Source organism: Quercus lobata, chromosome 9, assembly GCF_001633185.2.
Source record: "Quercus lobata isolate SW786 chromosome 9, ValleyOak3.0 Primary Assembly, whole genome shotgun sequence".
Lineage (NCBI taxonomy): Eukaryota > Viridiplantae > Streptophyta > Magnoliopsida > Fagales > Fagaceae > Quercus > Quercus lobata.
This window is the reverse complement of record NC_044912.1, coordinates 18,137,673-18,156,715: the sequence shown is the minus strand read 5'-3', so window position 1 is coordinate 18,156,715 and position 19,043 is coordinate 18,137,673. Positions and strand designations below refer to the sequence as shown.

The 19,043-nt window shown below is 37.1% G+C and overlaps 2 protein-coding genes across 3 annotated transcripts in view; one reads left to right on the top strand and one right to left on the bottom strand.

Moving 5' to 3' along the window:
- The window catches only part of LOC115959284 (GATA transcription factor 25), a 69,112-nt gene that overhangs the window by 30,943 nt on the left and 19,126 nt on the right, over positions 1–19,043 (bottom strand). The gene's annotated exons all lie outside the window — the stretch shown is intronic.
- LOC115959286 lies at positions 13,662–16,777 on the top strand. Of its 2 annotated transcripts, XM_031077638.1 has the most exons (6): positions 13,662–13,814; positions 13,902–14,044; positions 15,100–15,160; positions 15,310–15,365; positions 15,594–15,641; positions 16,183–16,777. In XM_031077638.1, exons 1-5 carry the CDS (start codon positions 13,761–13,763, stop codon positions 15,637–15,639), a joined length of 360 nt encoding a protein of 119 aa, XP_030933498.1. In that variant the 5' UTR covers positions 13,662–13,760; the 3' UTR covers positions 15,640–15,641; positions 16,183–16,777. The 2 variants fall into 2 exon arrangements, 1 of the variants encoding a protein (XP_030933498.1); XR_004084818.1 differs by having other exon boundaries at positions 14,912–15,641.

Below are 19,043 nucleotides of genomic sequence, written 5' to 3'. Positions count from 1 at the left end.
CAGCACGCTTAAGTTTCGCCACTTTATCCCTAATCGCATCAGCATGCTCTCTTGACGGGTGACGCGGTGGTTGCTTCTTGGGAGTGATGGTCGGGTTGACATTAAGGTGATGACAGATGAAGGCTGGGTCAATCCTGGGGACATCGCAGGCATCCCATGCAAATACATCAATATTTCTTTTAAAAAACTTAATCAGCTCCTCCTTCTCCTGAAGAGGCAGCTGAGCCCCTACCCGAAAGAATTTCTCCAGGTCACCGCCAATAACCACCTCTTCTAAATCTTTGCATTTTGCCTCCTCGGCAGTTGTGTTAGGGGGCGAAACCGGGACCCTTGATTGCTATAAATTCTTCTTAGCGGAGGCCGAGGATTCCGCATCTAGCCGATGTGAGACGGCCGCCATTACACATTGCCTCGCCATGGGTTGGCAACCACGGATTTTGAGAACTTGGTCCCCCAATGGGAATTTCACCTTCTGATGCAATGAGGAGGCAACAGCCCCTAAGGTATGGAGCCAGGGCCTACCGACGATGGCTGTATAGGGGGCGTAGGTGTCCACCACAATGAAGTTCACCTCCACTATCTCTGGGCCGGTCTGAATGGGCAGCCTAATCATGCCCTTTGGAATGATAAGCTTCCCGTCGAAGCTCATCAGAGGAGAGTTATAGGGCATCAAATCTTCTGGTTTTAACCCCAGCCCCTTGTAGAGGTCGGAGTACATAACCTCGGCCGCATTGCCGCCATCCACCATCACTCTTTTCACATCGTAGTCCCCGATTATGAGAGTGATCAACAGCGCATCGTCGTGGAGCTGGATGGTTTCAATCTTGTCCTCCTCTAAAAAACTTAAGACGGGACGAAAGTTCATTCTGGCCCTCTTCGGCCCTGGCTGGGACTCCTCGGCAGGCGGTTGAACCACCGATAACACTCGTGCAGGGCGCGTGCCTGTTCTTCCTGGTGCAGCCACGATTACGTTAATCGTCCCTGTGGGTGGCCTTAGGGCAGCATCCCTCCTGGCTTCTTGATGGCCTTGATGACCAATGGAATGATGCAGAAGGTGCTTCAACTTTCCTTCCCGAACTAGCTGGTCCAGGTGGTTCCAAAGGTTCTTGCAGTTCTCCGTGGTATACCCGTGGTCTTAGTGGTATTGGCAATAAAAGTTCTAATCGCGCCTCGAGGGTTCTCCCGCCATCTTATTCGGCTACCTAAAATATGGCTCATTCTTGATTTTCTCCAACACTCGATGTACTGGTTCTCGGAATACGGCATTGACAGTCTGTGCGTTGGTTGTTCCGAGTTGCCCTGCGAAGTCTCTCCTCAGGCAATTGCTATTATACCGGTCCGACCTGAAATCCCTCCTCTCCTAAGGAATAACCTTCTCTTTTCCTCTTCCCTGCAACTGGTCTTCCTCCACTTGTTTATACTTATCGATCCGATCCATCAGTTGGCGCATACTGGTGGCTGGCTTGCCAGTCAGAGACTTCCTCAGGCCGTGATTGGCTGGGAGACTATTTTCGAAAGTGATAATGGCGACGTCGTCAAAATTGTCTTCCATTTCATTGTATGTCTCCCAATATCTGTCCGAGTAGGCCTTTAGGGTTTCTCCATAGTGCATGGATAGCGACAACAAAGCACTCAAAGGCCTCAGGCTCTGCAGTTTGTAACGAAGTGGGAGCCAAAAGCTTGGGTCAGCTGCCTATACAAATCTATGGAGTTCGTCTTTAGACCATTAAACCACCTCATCACCACTGGTCCCAAGCTGGACGAGAAAACCTTGCACATCAGCACCTCATTCCTAGAATGGACAGCCATCCTTTGGTTGAACTGGCTCACATGCTCCACAAAGTCTGTTTTACCGTTGTAAATGGCAAAGGTTGGCTGCTAGAACTGTCGAAGAAGTATGGCCCCTTCTATGTGATGCGTGAAAGGCGACTTGGAGAGTTGATCCAATGCCCTGCTCATGGCATCGTTTCCCAAGCCCCTAGGAGATGGGCTTCTGCGCCTACGCCTCCGGTAGTGTTCTTCTTCATAGGAAAATGTCTCACTTGGGGGAGTCCTCGATCTTCGCCTATAGTCATCGTCACTTTCATCATCAGAGGGCACGTCATACCTAGAACGAGATTGCCTTTGCTGTGCATGGTGCAACTCTCTCTTTAAATCGTCTATTTCTCGTTGCATGGCTACTTATCGTTCTGTTTTTGAGATATATGGCTCCTAACCTCTTCTGGTTACGGGGCCCGGTTGTTATTTTGTCTCTGAAGCACGTGACTGCCCGCGCGAAAGTAGCTCTTGCTGGTTTGAGTGGTGTTTACGCTTCCCTCTCGAAACCTTCCATTCTCTTCATTTCGATCACGTTCGGGGTTAGAAAAGTTACCCTGTTGCTGGGATTTGGCTAGTTTGGGCTGATGGGAGCCTGCTTGATGAGGGTCTGATCCTACCATGCCTGATTATTGCCCCTATTAATACACAAGTTCACCCCACAGACGGCGCTAATTGTAGGGACTAGATTCGAGCACTACTCCTGTTGGATAAATGGTCTCAAGCCCAACTAGCCCAATACAATAAATTTGTAAAGAATGGGTTTAAGAACTAGGTCCTAGTTTGGGTTATAACAACTAGACACGGTTACAAATGAGCTGAGTAACAAGGATATGGGTTAAAGTATGAAATGTTGTCCTCGGGCGTTTCATCCGAGGAACTTAGTATTCTTCTTCTTCCTTCAGTACTAGGTTACAGAGGTTTCCAAGACCATGCAAACTACTACGGTCTCCTCCTTTTTCTCTCCTTTTATCTTTTTCGTGATCCCTTCTTCTTGGAGGGTCTCTCACATTATATACTTCTTTCCAGTCGATCTTGACCCTCCACTTGTTGATCATGCAGGTCATTACTCGAATGCTCGTCCCATCAGCCACCTTCCCAAACCCTTTGTGAGTTACGGCAACCAAGGCCACACTGTTCAGGGGTCATTTCCTCATTAATGCGGTCAGAACGTTAGTTGGGTGCATTTAATGCAAAGGTGACAGTTTCTCCTTGGATTGCTCCTACACCATACACCCATGGGTATCCTACTGTACTTGTCCTTCTCCTGGGGGCGCTCTAGGAGGCTGCCTTTGCCGGCATGTTGTTCTTTCCTCTTAGGATTTGGGATGCCAAGAGTAGGATCGTCCTCGGCAACGTTTCTAGGCTATTTGGGCTTTCTTTGCTCGTCCTCGGCCATTTCTCCCTCCTCGACGTGAGTCTTGGGCTCAGTATAAAGTGGGTCGGGGTTATCAAATTCTTTGGCCCTACAATTATAAAATAGGTTTTTTTTTTTTTCCTTGCGATTATGGAACTTATTTGACTAAAGTAGTAAAATCAAAGTGGAAATGATAGCTCTTTATAGAAAAAAATTTATTTTAAAGCCTGGTATTAAATGTTCATAGACTCATATGCAATTTTACAATCTATATGGTTCAAATTTTTTTTTTTTAATTCGGTTTAATTTTTTTCTTGATTTTGTTTTCCAAGTTTGTCATAAAAGATTCCAATCATCCTAAGAAAGGTGTGTAATCTATATGTAGAGCTCTGCAATTTTTTTCTTCATTTACACGTAGTGTCTCTCTTACAATTCAAACTATTCATTTTCTTTTTGTTTCTCAAATAAATTTTGTATTATATGAATTTATGTATAAAATTGTGCAACTTACAGGAAGAAAAAATTATGATAAGTTCTATAATTAGAACAAATTAAAGGTTATTATTCTTCAAATAGTTCTATCTCTTAAAAGTGACCAATTTTTATAATACCATGTCCAAAGATTTTAATAAAGAACAATGACGAAGAAGAACAAGGATACTCTAAAAACATAGTGTACAAATAAGTATTCAAAGATTTTCCAAAGGAAAAAAATACTTCTAACATTTTTTAATCATTGATATTATTTTTAATAATACCTCAAGTCACTAACAAATTAGTACTTATTTTGTTATAATAATTATTAAAATATATAATTATTTATACATATTTTTTAAGTTTTTTTCATAAAACCGTGCAACGCATGACCTATAACTAATAGATAATAAAGTGGAACTCTTTTATTTCGTCTGCAAGAGCTTTTTTTTATTTCCAAAACACGGTTGTCAAGACCTTGCGGCCTTTCTTTTTTGTTCCTATCATTAATAGAAAAAAAATAATGTTAATCTTGGCTAGAGGATATTGAGTTATAGAACTAGAAAGAACCAGAATCAACATGTCCCTTTAGAATTATTCCAAAACCGAAAGAAAATATATACCAAGAATATAAAAAAACACATTAGAAGAATTCGTAGAATTGAACGAACTCGTTCCTATGCTTATATCCCATAGAGCAACAGTACTTTCTTGTATGTTTTTTACAATGCAAATTCCATCACCATGAGGATTGTTTCATCAATAAAATTTAAACACTTTATGGGATAACAACTAGAAATATAATAAAATTATATTTGAAAACCTACTACATTAGAAGAAAATGAAAATAAGAAATAGCAGAAATAAGCAGTATATTAGATGAGGAAGTACCCAACCTCAAGTTTGTAGAAAAACACAACAACTACAAGAAAAAATTCTTCTAAAACTCCATAAGAAAAAAAAGGAAGAGTTGCCTAGGGCAATGTTAGAAATACTAAATGATTGTATTGTATTTCTCAAGTAATAGAATATACATAAGTGCCTTTATATAGGATGCAAAGTGTACAGTACAAGTAAGTGTGCTATACAAGTAAACAAGGTGGGCTTTAGAAGACGTCCCTTAGGATGTGACTTGGTGAAGCTATCTGCAAGTTGATCTTTAGAAGAAACTGAGATCAGCTTGAGAGCACCATGGACAAGATGATAACGGATAAAATGACAATCGATCTCGATGTGTTTAGTCCGTTCATGGAAGATATCATTGTGAGCAATATGAATGGCACTCTAGTTGTCATAATAAAGAGGAGTAGCAGAGGATGTGGATACACCTAAGTCTTTGAAAAGCCACCGTAGCCAAAGGAGCTCAGATGTGGTATTAGCAAGGGCACGATATTCTGCTTCAGTACTGGAGCGGGCCACATGAGTTTGTTTCTTGCTTCGCCAAGAAATCAGAGAAAAACCAAGAAGAAAGCAATAACCAGTGGTGGACCTGCGATCAGTGGGATCTCCTGCCCAATCAACATCAGAAAATGCATGGAGAACAATAGGAGACTGAGCAGAGTAGAAAAGACCATGGAAGAGAGTGCCCTTTAGGTATCGAAGAATGCGCAGAACAGCAGCATAGTGAGTCGATCGTGGAGCAGACAGATACTGACTCACCTGGTGAACAGCATAGGAAATGTCTAGACGAGTGACAGTGAGATAAACTAGACTGCCAACCAAGCGTCTGTAAAGAGAGGGATTAAACAACAGTTTCCCCCCTGACAGAGTCAGATGCGCATTAAGCTCAACTGGAGTGTCAACAGTCTTGCTATCAGTAAGTCCAGCTCAAGACAAGAGTTCAGAGGCATACTTGGCTTGAGTACTATAAAGTCCATCTGTAGAATGAGTGATTTCAAGACCCAAGAAGTAGCTGAGATGTCCAAGATCTTTCATCTCAAACTGCTAACTGAGAAAATCCTTGAGTTCTTGAATGCCACTGAAGTCATCACCAGTTATGATCATATCATCCACATACAGGAAAAGTAAAATAGTACCTTTGTTAATGCGACGAAGAAATGAGGCAGAATCATAATGACTGGCCATGTAACCTAAGCGAGAGATGGTAGAGCTGAATTTGGCAAACCAAGCTCGTGGAGCTTGTTTAAGGCCATAAAGAGCACGCCGAAGGTAACAAACCTTATTTGATTCAATAGAGAGACCAGAAGGAGGTTGCATATAAACTTCTTCACATAAATCCCCATTAAAGAATGCATTTTTGACATCCATTTGAAAAATGTCCCATTTTCTGGCAGCAGCAATAGCTAAAAGAGCTCGAACAGATGAGATACGAGCAACTGGAGTAAAGGTCTCTTCGTAATCAATCCCATACTCCTGTGTAAAACCTTTTGCAACAAGACGAGTTTTGTAGCGCTCAATGGACCCATCAGAGCAAGTCTTAATCTTGTAGATCCACTTACAACCAACCACAGATTTCCTAAGAGGGAGAGTCACCAAATCCCAAGTATGGTTTTTAGATAATGCATCAAGTTCATCTTTCATTGCAATCTGCCATAAAGGGTCAGTGGAAGCCTCACGATAGGTGTGAGGCTCATGCAGTGTAGCAATGGCAATATAACAATGATAATCAAGTAAATGTGTAGGAATGGATCTTACCCGAGTTGAGTGACGAGGTAGAATGTCTTGTGCAAGATCTTCAGGCGGAGCAGGAGCAGGGGACCCAAGCTCAGGGTTGGGTAGCTCGACTTTAACCTGTGCATCTTCCACCTGTTCATTAAAGGGTGAACTAGGAAAGAGATCAAAGGTAGAATGTCTTGTGCAAGATCTTCAGGCGGAGCAGGAGTAGGGGACCCAAGCTCAGGGTTGGGTAGCTCGACTTCAACCTGTGCATCTTCCACTTGTTCATTAAAGGGTGAACTAGGAAAGAGATCAAAGGTATTTGGTGGTTGGACAGAGAAGTCTATAGGAAGATCAGGAGCAACTATAGGAATATGTGCCTCATCTGGAAAAAGATCTAAAACAGAAGAGGAAGATAGGGAGGCACGAAAGTGAGAGAGCTCGACAAATGAGCGATGTTCCCAAAAGACAACATTGCGGGAGATACGAAGACGATGAGAGACAGGATCATAACACCGATACTCCTTTTGAGTTTCGCCATAACCAAGAAAACAACAAAACCTTGATCGAGGCTCAAGTTTGTTATGCTCATGTGGTTGAAGAAGAACGAAATAAGCAGAACCGAAGGAGGGAAGATGGTGATAGTTGCTCCTATGGAGTTTGATTTTGAATAACAGGACTTGGAATGCGATTAATAACATAAACAGTATGAAGGGCAGCTTCACCCTAAAAAGGAGCAGGAACTTTGGCAGAGAGAAGAAGAGCACGAACAGTGTCAAAAGAATATGACGAAGTTTTCGTTCGGAAAATTTTTATACGTTTGGAAAATTGAGTTTCAACCATTTTTGCAAAATTAGAATATACTTACAATAACTCAGAACGATATTTCATATTAAAAATCCAGCTATAGCGAGAGTAATCATCAACAAAGACAACAAAATATCGAAACCCACCAATACTAGAGACAGAGGAAGGCCCCCAAACATCAGAATGAATAAGGTCAAAGATATCAGTGGATATTGATTCACTAGTATTGAAAGACAAAGCTGGTTGTTTTCCTAACTGACATGAAATACAATCAAAATTTTCTGTAGACATTGAACCTAACAAACCTCTAGAAGCCAATTGTTGTACTCGAGAGGAAGATGCGTGACCAAGTCGAGCATGCCAAAGTGCAAGAGAAGGAGTAGAAGAAACTGCAGCAGCTGCAACAACAGAAACAGGAGCAACAAGTGGAAGACGAAGGTTGTCCACGGGAAACATACGCCTAACTCTGGGACTGGTCCCAAGTTCCTGTCCCGTCCTTGGATCCTGCACAATACACCCAGAATAATCAAAGATAATGCGATAACCTAACTCAACTAATTGTCCCACAGAAAATAAATTGTAAGAAATGTCAAGAACATTAAAGACACCAGGAACCAAGAGATTGGAGGTCGAAACGGAACCTATATTATGACCAGACATAGTGGAACCATTTGCTGTGTGAATATTAAGAGGGTGTGGTGCAGGTTTAAGTTCAAAAAATAAGAACGAGTGAGGAGTCATATGATTGCAACAAGCAGAATCCATAAGCCAAGAGAAATGAGACATACCAGATAAAGCTGAGAGAGAAGAGGAATAAGATGCGTTACCAACCATACAAATGACATTGGCGATGATATTTTTAAGGTCATCTGTGGACATGGTGAAAGTGCGTCCTGAAGACTTAGACTGTGCAGAGACAGGAGCCATTGGTTGTACACTCTCAGTGTTAGCAACAGTAGCAGTGGAAATTGACACAGTTGATTTGTTGCAATGATAGCAAGTCTCAATATTATGGCCAAAACGTTTGCAAAAACTGCAAAAACGTTTACTGGATTGTCGGCGACGATTATTGCAACAAGAAGAAGACCTATCCTTATTTCTCATTTAGAAACAAAATATGCAAAAATGAAATCTACGCAAAAAACTGGGTAAGGAACACCTGAACTGCAAAAAGTCAACTCTAGCCAAAAGTCAACGGTCAACCTGGTCAAAGTCAACCGGATGACGTCAGCAGGCTGACAAGTGATGACGTCAGTAGATGATGTGGCGCTGACGTAAGCAGGTGACGTCAGCTAGGGCTAACGTGGCGGGGATGACGTCAGCAAATAACCCAGTGGCGCGTGGAGCACGTGAGGCACGTGAACTGTCCGATGATGCCGTTTCTTCTCCGATGATGCAGATCGGAGAAGGACGATTCTTATGGTGTCGACGGCAACAAGATCGGAGATACCCTGGTGGCGCGTGAGGCGCGTGGATCAACTTCGCCGAAACTTTGACCGGCATGTGGCGGCGCGTGGATGGTCAGATGTGGATGTTTCTGGCGGCGGTAGATCGATTGAATATCTACACGATGATAGGTCTTATGTCCTAATTGGAGGTCAGAGGTGACAAATCCGATGATGGCAGTGGTTTTGGCGGCAGAGGAGGAGCTTCTAGCGGTGGAGATTCAACCCTGAGGACCTCTGACTGTGGGGAAGCAGATGGCACTGAAAGGGTTTACTGACCGATGAGGCAGCGGAAAATACCGACAAAACAAGATTGCAAGACACAAGAAAATTAGAGCAGTGGCTCTGATATCATGTTAGAAATACTGAATGATTGTATTGTATTTCTCAAGTAATAGAATATACATAAGTGTCTTTATATAGAAGGCAGAGTGCGCAATACAAGTAAGTGTGCTATACAAGTAAACAAAGTGGGCCTAAAGCCCACATACCCTAATACACGTTAACAGGCAAAAATTTAGAATGTCCAGAAAATCCAAGACAGTAGAATTACTAGTTGATACACTAACGAGAAAACTATTTTACGGACAACAAAGAAGAATAAGTAGAATATATCATTATTGGTGACGATCAACTAGTCTTACTAGAATTACACTACTTTAAGTGGAGAAGATCACCTTGATACAAAAATTAAAGGTTGGAAGGCAAAAAAGGAAGAGTGCAACACTAAAAACTACACTTGGATTAAAACTCCAAGAACAAATAGATTCTCTTAAAAATCCAGTTGAAAAAAATAATAAGATCAAAGAAGATTAGGAAACCAAGAAAAAATAGATGAGAATTTCTTTAGAATCCAAGAAAATGAAAATGACAAGGTTAAAGAAAAAATTGAGAAACAGGTCAAAGCCAGCCTACGAAAAAATCCTAAAGAAAGAACAAAGAGATCTGTGAAATTATCCAAATTGAACCAAATAAATAATAGAAGGAAATCAGATAACTGGGTAGACTAGAATTTCCTCAAGCAGATTAACCACATGCTCTGATGACGATCTTCATAAAATAAAAATTCATCTTTTACTATCTCCATAGAGAAATTCTTAAAGAAGCACCCATATTCAGTAGAATGGAAAGTACACGAGTTCCAAAATATTCTTACAACTCTGAGATATTTTTACTGTTAGTGAAAGACAATAAAAGAATGTGCTAGAGAATTCATAGATGTTGAGTTAACCGACTTTAAGCATGTATAAATATGTAGAAGTGGGTGCTTAGTTTTCGTGTGTCATAAGCGCCAAGTCAGAGTAATGTGAAGCAAGGAAAGTCCTCATAGTGTTAGTAGGCAGGTGTCTAGAAGTATTTGGTGAGTGAGTGCATTAAATAAAAAGCTAGTGTGTGAAGTGAAAGAAAAATTCCGTGTGTGCTGTGCACTAGTGTCAGTCTATGTAAGTCAATTTGGTGTTTAGTTCATTAATTTGGTATCACAGCTTCCTCTAACTCAACAAATGTGCAATGATGCTAATCCATTTCTACCCTATTAATAAATGACAAATTCTAATGCTTCCACCTCCATATTTGAAAATTTCATCCTAAGCATCAATATGAATAAAGTATAAAATTCATGTCGCTCCATTAGATGAATATCCATTTAGCAGCCTCCAGGAATGAATTCAGCAACAGTCACAAATCGTGATCATCTAGAATACTATCATAATTGATGCATAATCACAGCTAGTCAGACTGCCAATTCGGATTCTTTTACAACACAAAGACCATTAAAATAAAAAAAGACAAATATATTATTAAAGCATTATATTTGTCTAACAAATTTTGACATATTGATGGTTTCTTAAAATGCTACTAACAAATTTTCATATTTCCCAGTTTCCACCATTAGTCCCACTTTTATCTTGATAACCAAATAAAAAATCATATTTGCTAAACAATAGTAGTTCTATTTTTCTAAAATATACAACTAATAAGCATCAGCCCCCTCCAAACCAGAGATATATATATATTTAAAATAGAAATGTGAAACTTCCTTTTGCCCCAAAGGACAGAGTCATAATTTGTTGTAACTAACACAAGAAACTACCTACATCATATCAACTGATGCACCCATTTTTGATACATTTAGGCTCATTTAAAAATTATTTACTATCTTACAGGTTTAACAGCATGAATCAACTAGAATCTAAGGGAAAAAGAGAAGTATGACACCTTATAAGAAAAATCATTCTGCCTAAGGAGCATAAATGATTCAGGCCAAGATTTCTACTTATAATCACCTGTCTGACATGATGAACAGCAGCTTTCTGCTGATTGGCTTCCCTTAGTCTTTAATAGACTGAAATTTCCCTCCAAACATTCTTCATGCATAACCAATGGAAGATTACTGCAAACCCTAAGATTCTACCCCAAACAAAAATGACCATCACCAAAAATATCCATCCACAAAGAAGAATTCAAGTGAGTGACATTAAAATTACAGAAATCCTAACCAATTGAGAAAAGCTTAACGACCATCAACTATGGTGATCTCCTAATATCAGGGCCAGCAAAAAGAGGGAAAAGATTGAGTGCTGCACCAACCTGACAAAGGTCTTAAAAAACATTGTTTCTATACAATTTTACAGACACTATAACAAGACAGACATCTGAAGTCAAATTGAATAACATGAAAAATTAATCCTGAAAAATTATAAAACATGATATACTAATTGAATGTACTAACAAAACTCTATCATATCCACATACAATTATGGACTCTGCCAATTCAAGGTTGAATAATTTAGAGAGTGCATACCTCCTCAATGCTGCCATCCTCAACATAAGTAATAAGAGACTTGAAAAAAATTCGTCAAGTATAGCTTCTAAATCATCAATATAAAGAGGCCCTGGTGGGGGGAAAAACCAATTTTATCAGTGAAAGAATTGAAACAACAGTTCAATTGTGAAATCGATAACAATGAAATAAACAGCAATTACATTCACAATAAAGTACAAGAGTAAAAAAAAAATGAATGATAAAATTACTGAGATCATAAAGCCCAAACAAATACCAAACCCCCCATCAATCTTAGATTTCTTGAGGAAGTTCATATCATAGCTATGACATAGAATCCTTATTAATCCCTACTTTTCTTTGCAAAATCAAGTACTCAACTGAATTAATTAAACAATAAAAAAGAATCCAAACTAGTGAACAAGACCCAATCAAACCATAATTCCTACACAGACAAGCAAATTAACTATTAAAAAAAAAAATCATTTTCACTACAAAACTTACTACATTATATAGATTTTTTTAAAAAAAAAAAAACCCATTAGTTAATAAAAAAAAAAAATTTAAACCTCTAATTTCCCATGTCAAAAAGAAAACCAATTTTGTTAATTTCGACCAAACCCTTTTGCCCCATCACCCTACGGATCAAACAAAGAAAGTGAAGCATCTTTCTCTCGATCTTTTGAGTTTTGACAAAGGAATACATAAGAATAGATTCACAGACGCACAGAGAATAATAATAAGAGAGAAATAGAAGCAGCAATGGGATTGTTGAGAAGAATAACTCCGAAGCAAATGGAGATAACACTCCTCACTCACTCTTCGGAGTTTCCTCTTTCATTTCTCTGTCTTCCTCTCTTTCTTTCTTTTAACAAAATAACGCCTCCATTGCTGATCTCTCTCTCTCTCTCTCTCTCTCTCTCTCTCTGTGTGCTTTCCATCTAAGATTTAAAACAGTGTCTGGCTTATGTGAGGGATTCCAATTTATAACTATATGGGAAAAGCAGGGTAGGGCCGTAGGGGCGTGGCCTTGGATTTTTTACTGTTGCTCAACTCAACGGTAATTTTTTTTGAAATTCAAATGGGAGAGTTGGACTTGAACAACTGTTCCACCGTATGGGCCTATACTCGTTTTAATTGGGCCCATTATTACTAAAAATTTAAAACTGAAATAAATGATAGTAACATTTTCTAGCCCATTTAAAAAATAAAAAATAAAAACTAAATTTATTAGTATATATATTTAAAAAAATCAGTAGTGTTTGACGTCAAATCAAAGTTGATTTTTGTTTCCATGAAAGAAATAAATAAAAAAGTTGAATTTTGTGATAAGTTTTCCCTTCACAAACATATGAATGAAGGTTATTGTGACTAAAAAAAAATTTACAAACATATGAGCTAAGCAAGTCTTCCACTAGCTAATGCATATTACCTTTTTACAAACATAATTTTTTTTCTTTAAAGAAATAATTGAATACCGATAAGAAGATAGAAAAGATAAGAATGAAGGTTATCTCCCATTTCTCAATAAAAAACCCAATTAGATAGAAAGATAAAAACAAAGTCATCGACATTATTAAAGCTTGCCCATTTAGCAAGATTATGGGTTAAATAGTTTGTTTGACTTTTTACAATTCAAAAATTGACACAATAGTTTGTAAATTACCATTTTAAGTATCTTTTTTATAACCAGTTTATTAGTTCTATACAATAAATTTGGTAATAACTGGTCTCACTCCTTTTTATATACTTAATAACGTGAGAAATCCACAATACAAAAATAAATAAATATATATCATGTGAAACCTCTAGATTTCTTTTGCTAAACCCTTTAGCATTAATATTAATATTTTGCAAGAATCGTTCACCTACGGAAAACACATAATATGGTTCAAGTTAAATTTGGTGTAACTTTAAGTAATATTACTTGTATTTCTTATTTGTGTTTCTTGTATCTTATTAAACCTTGTATTTTAACAAGTTGGATGGATGTTATTTCGAAATAGCTTGGAATAACATCGCCTAGACTTTTAGGATACATTGTCCTTGAGTTTGTTGTATCTTATTAATCGTCTTTATTTTTCCATTTAAAGCTTACTCTTGCTTGTGTATAATATAAGATGCTTTAGTTTTCATATGACAGAATCAACTTCTACATTAATTAATGCTTTCCTGGTTCTTGCACCTAAGAATCTATTTGTGGAACAATACATTGACTATTGTATGGATTGTGAACAGGGACCACAATATGTCTGCACGAACTTTTGGACACTTGTCTGCACAATCTGCAGTGGAATACAGTTTGCTGACATATCTCATCACATCTGTTGCCTCCTATCACATCTGCTGACATTTTCATCTTGTAATTTTTCTTTTCTTTTTTCTGGATATTCATATGCTGTCTAATTTCTGTGTTTGAAACAATTCTAGCCGGGAATTCACACATCGAGTGAAATCAATATCAATGGCCAACTTTAGTGCAGAGGAAGTTAGTGCTCTTCAAGAAGGGGGAAATGAGGTATAATTTGACATTCATTTACAACTAATGTACTGGTTATTCTTTTTCTTTTTGTTTGTTAGCCCTTCATGTATATCCTTGTGGCAGATCACTAAACCAGCAAAAGGATATATCCAGTTCGCCTATGGTGCATCTTGTTTGAGATATATGGGAACATTTTCCAACTCTAAGGAGAGAGACATTCTAGAGCAAATAGTGATGGAGCTGCTGATGATTCTGCTCATAAGCAGGTTGAGTTTTCTTCTGCTTATGCTTTGGACTTGTGTTTTATGTTCAATCAGTGCTTGAAAGTGGATAGCATGCTTCGCCTGGCCCCCCTTTTTGTTTTATTGTTTGCTATGCAACTGACTTTTTAACATTTCTGAGGTAGACAGCATTTTTGCAGCTTATTTTCTTTCTTTTAGTTGAGTATTCTGCTAACATGTTATTTTGGTTGAGAGTATCATGATCTAAATTTGATCCATACATGAATCCATTTCCATCATTTAGCACTGATTCCATTTTCCTTATTACATCTTTGATACTATGTCCTTCCTCGTCACTTCTGCCCATCTCATTTTCGGCTTCCCTTTGGACCATTTTCACTCAACTTGCATCAAATTTTTGAGGATCCATAACCAACCTCAAAATTTTGGGACTAGGGCTTTGTTGTTCTTGTACTTGCATCAAATTACTCTTTTGAGCCACAAGGTCTAAGACATTAGGAATGTGTGTTGTACAGTTTTAAACTGTAAATTGGGATGATGTAGTGCAGATTTGTGCTAAAAATTCTGAAGTGGTACTTTATCAAGGACATACTTTTCCCATGTTGCGTCAAACTTTCAACCTGATCACAAGGCACCTATCAAAATCCAAACCTAGTTGATGGAGTGAAACTGCTTTAGCAAAGCAGCACTCCTAAATGCTGTTGCTTTGCTGTACATGTTTTTCAGTTGACTTTACCTTATTATTTTTGGAAATGACTTTGCTCATAATGTTATCATACTGTAAATAAAACTTATGACTATTGTTTAGCCATCTCATTCTTTGTCATTATCATAACATACTTTATATGAAAATATGCATGGTTCTTATCCTAATGAGAATTCTGGTTGCAGAGAAATGCATTTTCTAGTAGCATAGGATCCATAGATGGGAATGCCATGGAAATTAAAAGGGGAAATTCAAGAGGCAGGATTGATTTCGATGCTATTACTAAACCTTCCCAGAAAAAACTAGTAATATCATCTTCAGCTAGTCAATCTGTGATAATGTCCTCTGAAAATAATTTGTTAGCTTTTGACAGTTTAAGGAGGAGAAGATATCCCAGGGTGCTTCAGACAGTAAAACAATGGGGGCTCCAAATTGTGAGTTCCTGCAGCTACGCCTTTTCCCATTACAGGCAATTTGCACACTGAACACATAGATAACATTCCAGCATTAACAATTGGTGGTGTTTCTGCCACTGCATCAATTTCGCCCTGTGGCAACAATGCTCCTGCTCCTGCTCCTGCAGTTGCATCTTCAGGTACATCATCATTATTACCTGTCAGCGATGGTGATTCCTGTAAGGTAAGACCATAAGAGTTGTAAGGTTCTTGACAGATGTTCTCTATTACTTTTTGATTTCGTTTTTTAAGGTGATTAGATTTTATCCTTTTGCTTTCTGCATGCTTGCCATAGTCCTGGAGTACTCCGCTTGGACCCAGTGGCCAAGAGTCATGGAGTACTCTGACTTTGCAGGCATCTCAAGTTTTCTCTAAGAAGTCTCCTGATACTGGTTCTGCTGGTGTGTAACAGTATCTCCCTTCAGAGAAAGGGTATAGTGAAAGAACAGAACTTTTAGAGGTGATACTCTCAGACTTTCCTTTTATTGATTTCTCAGTTTTCCTTCCATGCAATATTTGGTCTATTTCGGGCAGTGCAATTTGAGCTCCATTTTTTGGTACATGCACTTTTGTAATAAAAAGAAAAAGAAAGAAAGAAAAAAGAACTGATAATGTGAGAGCTAAGAGTGGAGCCTGAATGTGCCCTTTGTTATTGTTGTTATAACATGATAGCAATTTGAATGGTCTGCAGGACCCTTTTACTGCTGCAGCTTATAAATATCAATTCAAATGCCTTAAGTGAAGACATTAAGTAATTCCCTGTTGATTTAGCTTTGAGATAGTAACGAATAGAGAAATTAAAATGGAAAGTGGTGCTAGAGCATACGACAGTCTAAATATGCTTAATAAGTTTTTTGAAGTTTACACATTTAACAACTATTGCTTAAGAAAAGGATAATCTACCATTCATGATTACCTAGCAGTTTCAATCAATCGCCTGAAACCTCCTTTTGGAGATAGTATATAGAAAATTTAATTTATACGGCTGGCTATTGTTGCAGACATCAAGGAGTTGGGGGTTTTTGGTAGTGATGGAGCTGTTTCTGACAGCATAAACACAAATCAGAGGCTGGGTGGAGGATTCGCTATCTAGGCAACCTTGAGTTCTTTCTCTTCCCTTGGAGGAAACTATTTTGGGTAAATATGAGAAACAGGACTAATCATATGATAATCTTTTCAGGCAGCATGTTCTAATTGTGCCTAAAATATCTGAAGAAATAAACATGATTTTCTTGCTTTGTTTGAAGATGAGTACTGCAAAGTTGCTTTAGATAACAGAACCTTAGGCTCTCTGTTAATAACTTCTGGGCAGGAGAAGCTTCAAATGTACACTTGGCCATGTAAATTTGGCACTAAGAAAAAAGAAGAAGAGGGATTGGATTGATTGCTTGGAGATTCCACATTCATATATTGGCATTTAGTTGTAATCTTGTTACCACAGTTTTGGAGTTATATATAACTCTATAAATGTATAGAGCTATATGCTACCTTGTGCCAGAGCAAATGATTGTTCATCGAATTTATGTCTGCTTTGAGCAAATGATGGCAATAGAAAGTTGGCATTCAGGACTGAGTACAAGAACACACAAATATGAACATAGGCCAGGATCCATATTGAAATATTTCTTTAATATCATATGCGTCTAACTGCTTTCTTATTTCTGTAACTGGAGCAGCCCATCACATAGCTTCGCACGTTTATCCAGATCTACAACATAAAGCAAATAAGTAAAATATTGAATTCAATTTTGGGAGAAGAATATTAAAGTGAAGGAAATTTTACTTGAACTTATTACTTTTTGCTAATTTAAAAAAAAAATAAAATAAATAAAATAAAATAAAAAGAGGATTTTAGGGAAAAAAAGAAAGAATGAAACCCAATTTGAAGGATTTCTTACTTGGAATAAAATGTTAGATGCATGGAGACAGGTTGAATTATATTGAAAGGGTGTGCATAGGGTTTCTTTTGTACACATAAAGTTTGAGCAGCTGTTAGTACAATTGCAGAGATTATCTGGGATTCACTAAAAGAGTGTTTGCATTAACATTTTCAATGGCAATCATTAAAGCTGGATCATAGATGTGAACTCTTGCCTTTCAGCTTCAGCCACCGCAAGCAAGACCAACACCATATAAAAATTAGTGAACACTACAAATCTATATATATCTAAAAACTGAAGCGTAGCATTTATTATGACTATACTTTTATTGAGCCACATCAACGGTCATATCGTTCACTTATTTCTAACATTTTCTCTATGTCATTTTTAATTATTTTTCTCCTTATTAATTTATCACCTTACAATCACTCTTCCTCCAACATTTTCCCCACTTTTAACTTTTTATCTCCCCACTACTCTATACCTTAACTTTACAACTCTTCCATCCCTTCATATTCCTTTTATTTTGACTCTTCTTCTTCCCATTTTTTTTACTATAAATAGTTGCTTTTCTCTCTTCCATTCTATCCATATTGTGCCCACACAAACAAGTGAATACTCTCTATCTCTCTTCTTTCTTTTGGTGAATTTTTAATTCTTTGTTGCACATCTAATTTAGGTTGAAGAATTTTTTTGTTGAACTCTACTTTGGGTTGATGCATTTGGTTACATTTTAATTTGTTATTTTAAAAAAAAAAAAATTATCGTTAAATGTTATCCAATGATTTTATATAATGTTATTCTTCTACGTAGCATAGCTTGGATAATTTGTTATTTACAAGTATATATTTTCTTTTGAATATTCTTCTACTCACCTTATTCTATACTCCCTCTGTTCCACTTTGTTTGTCCTGTTTGAAAAGTCAAACTTTTTAAGGGAACATCATTTATTGTTTTGTCTACCTTTTAAAAATGTATAAGTTTCCAAAACTACCCTTAAATAAATTTATCAAAAAATTAAATTAGTAAATTAATAGGGGTATAATAGGAACATTAGTAAATTAATGGCTTTTATTTTTAGAAATAGGACAATATTTTGGGACATCTCAAAATAGAATAGAGGACAAACAAAGTGGGACGGAGGGAGTATAATTTTGCTATTTCTCTCACATTCTCTCCTAGAATATGTGATTATTCTCTCTCTCTCTCTCTCTCTCTCTCTCTCTCTCTCTCTCTCTCTCTCTCTCTCTCTCTTTCTTCTCTACTCAATCTTTGGGTCGATGCATTTTGGTGGTATCTTTTGTGAGTTTCTCAACACATATAGTTTTGGTTTGAGTTAATTCTTAGATATATTGGAAGTGAGAATTTGAAAATTTTATTTACTTGAATTTAAGTAAAATATTATATGTTTAATTCTTAAAAATAAAAAAATGAGAAAAATATAAATAATTTAATAATATGGAGGATGTGGTTGAATTTAAATGGTGAATAAGATAAGATGAGAAGGAAAAAAATATATATAATAATAAACACCAAATTATCCAAATCATTTTCTCAAAAAAAAAAAAATATCCAAATCATATTATGTAATAGAATAATATTATATTCTTATATACTATTTTTAATTCTTTATAATATAATAGGATAACATTTAACAATAAAAGAGAACAAAAAAAAAATCTTATATACTATTTTTAATTCTTTATAATGCAATAGGATAACATTTAACAATTAAAGAGAACACTTTTAATATTTGAATGTGCCTATCAATTATTTGAGTAATATCAATTTTAAATTTGTGATGAGATTTGATTAACTTGATAATCTCCTTAAAAATATTTAGTTGTAGAAATAAAAAAAGGAAAACATAACATACTATAACAAAAGTTTGAAGAATATAGATCACTTAAAAAAAGAATAATAGCTCTTCTCAATAATAATAATAAGAGAATAATATCAATTAAACACGCCCAATTTTTTCC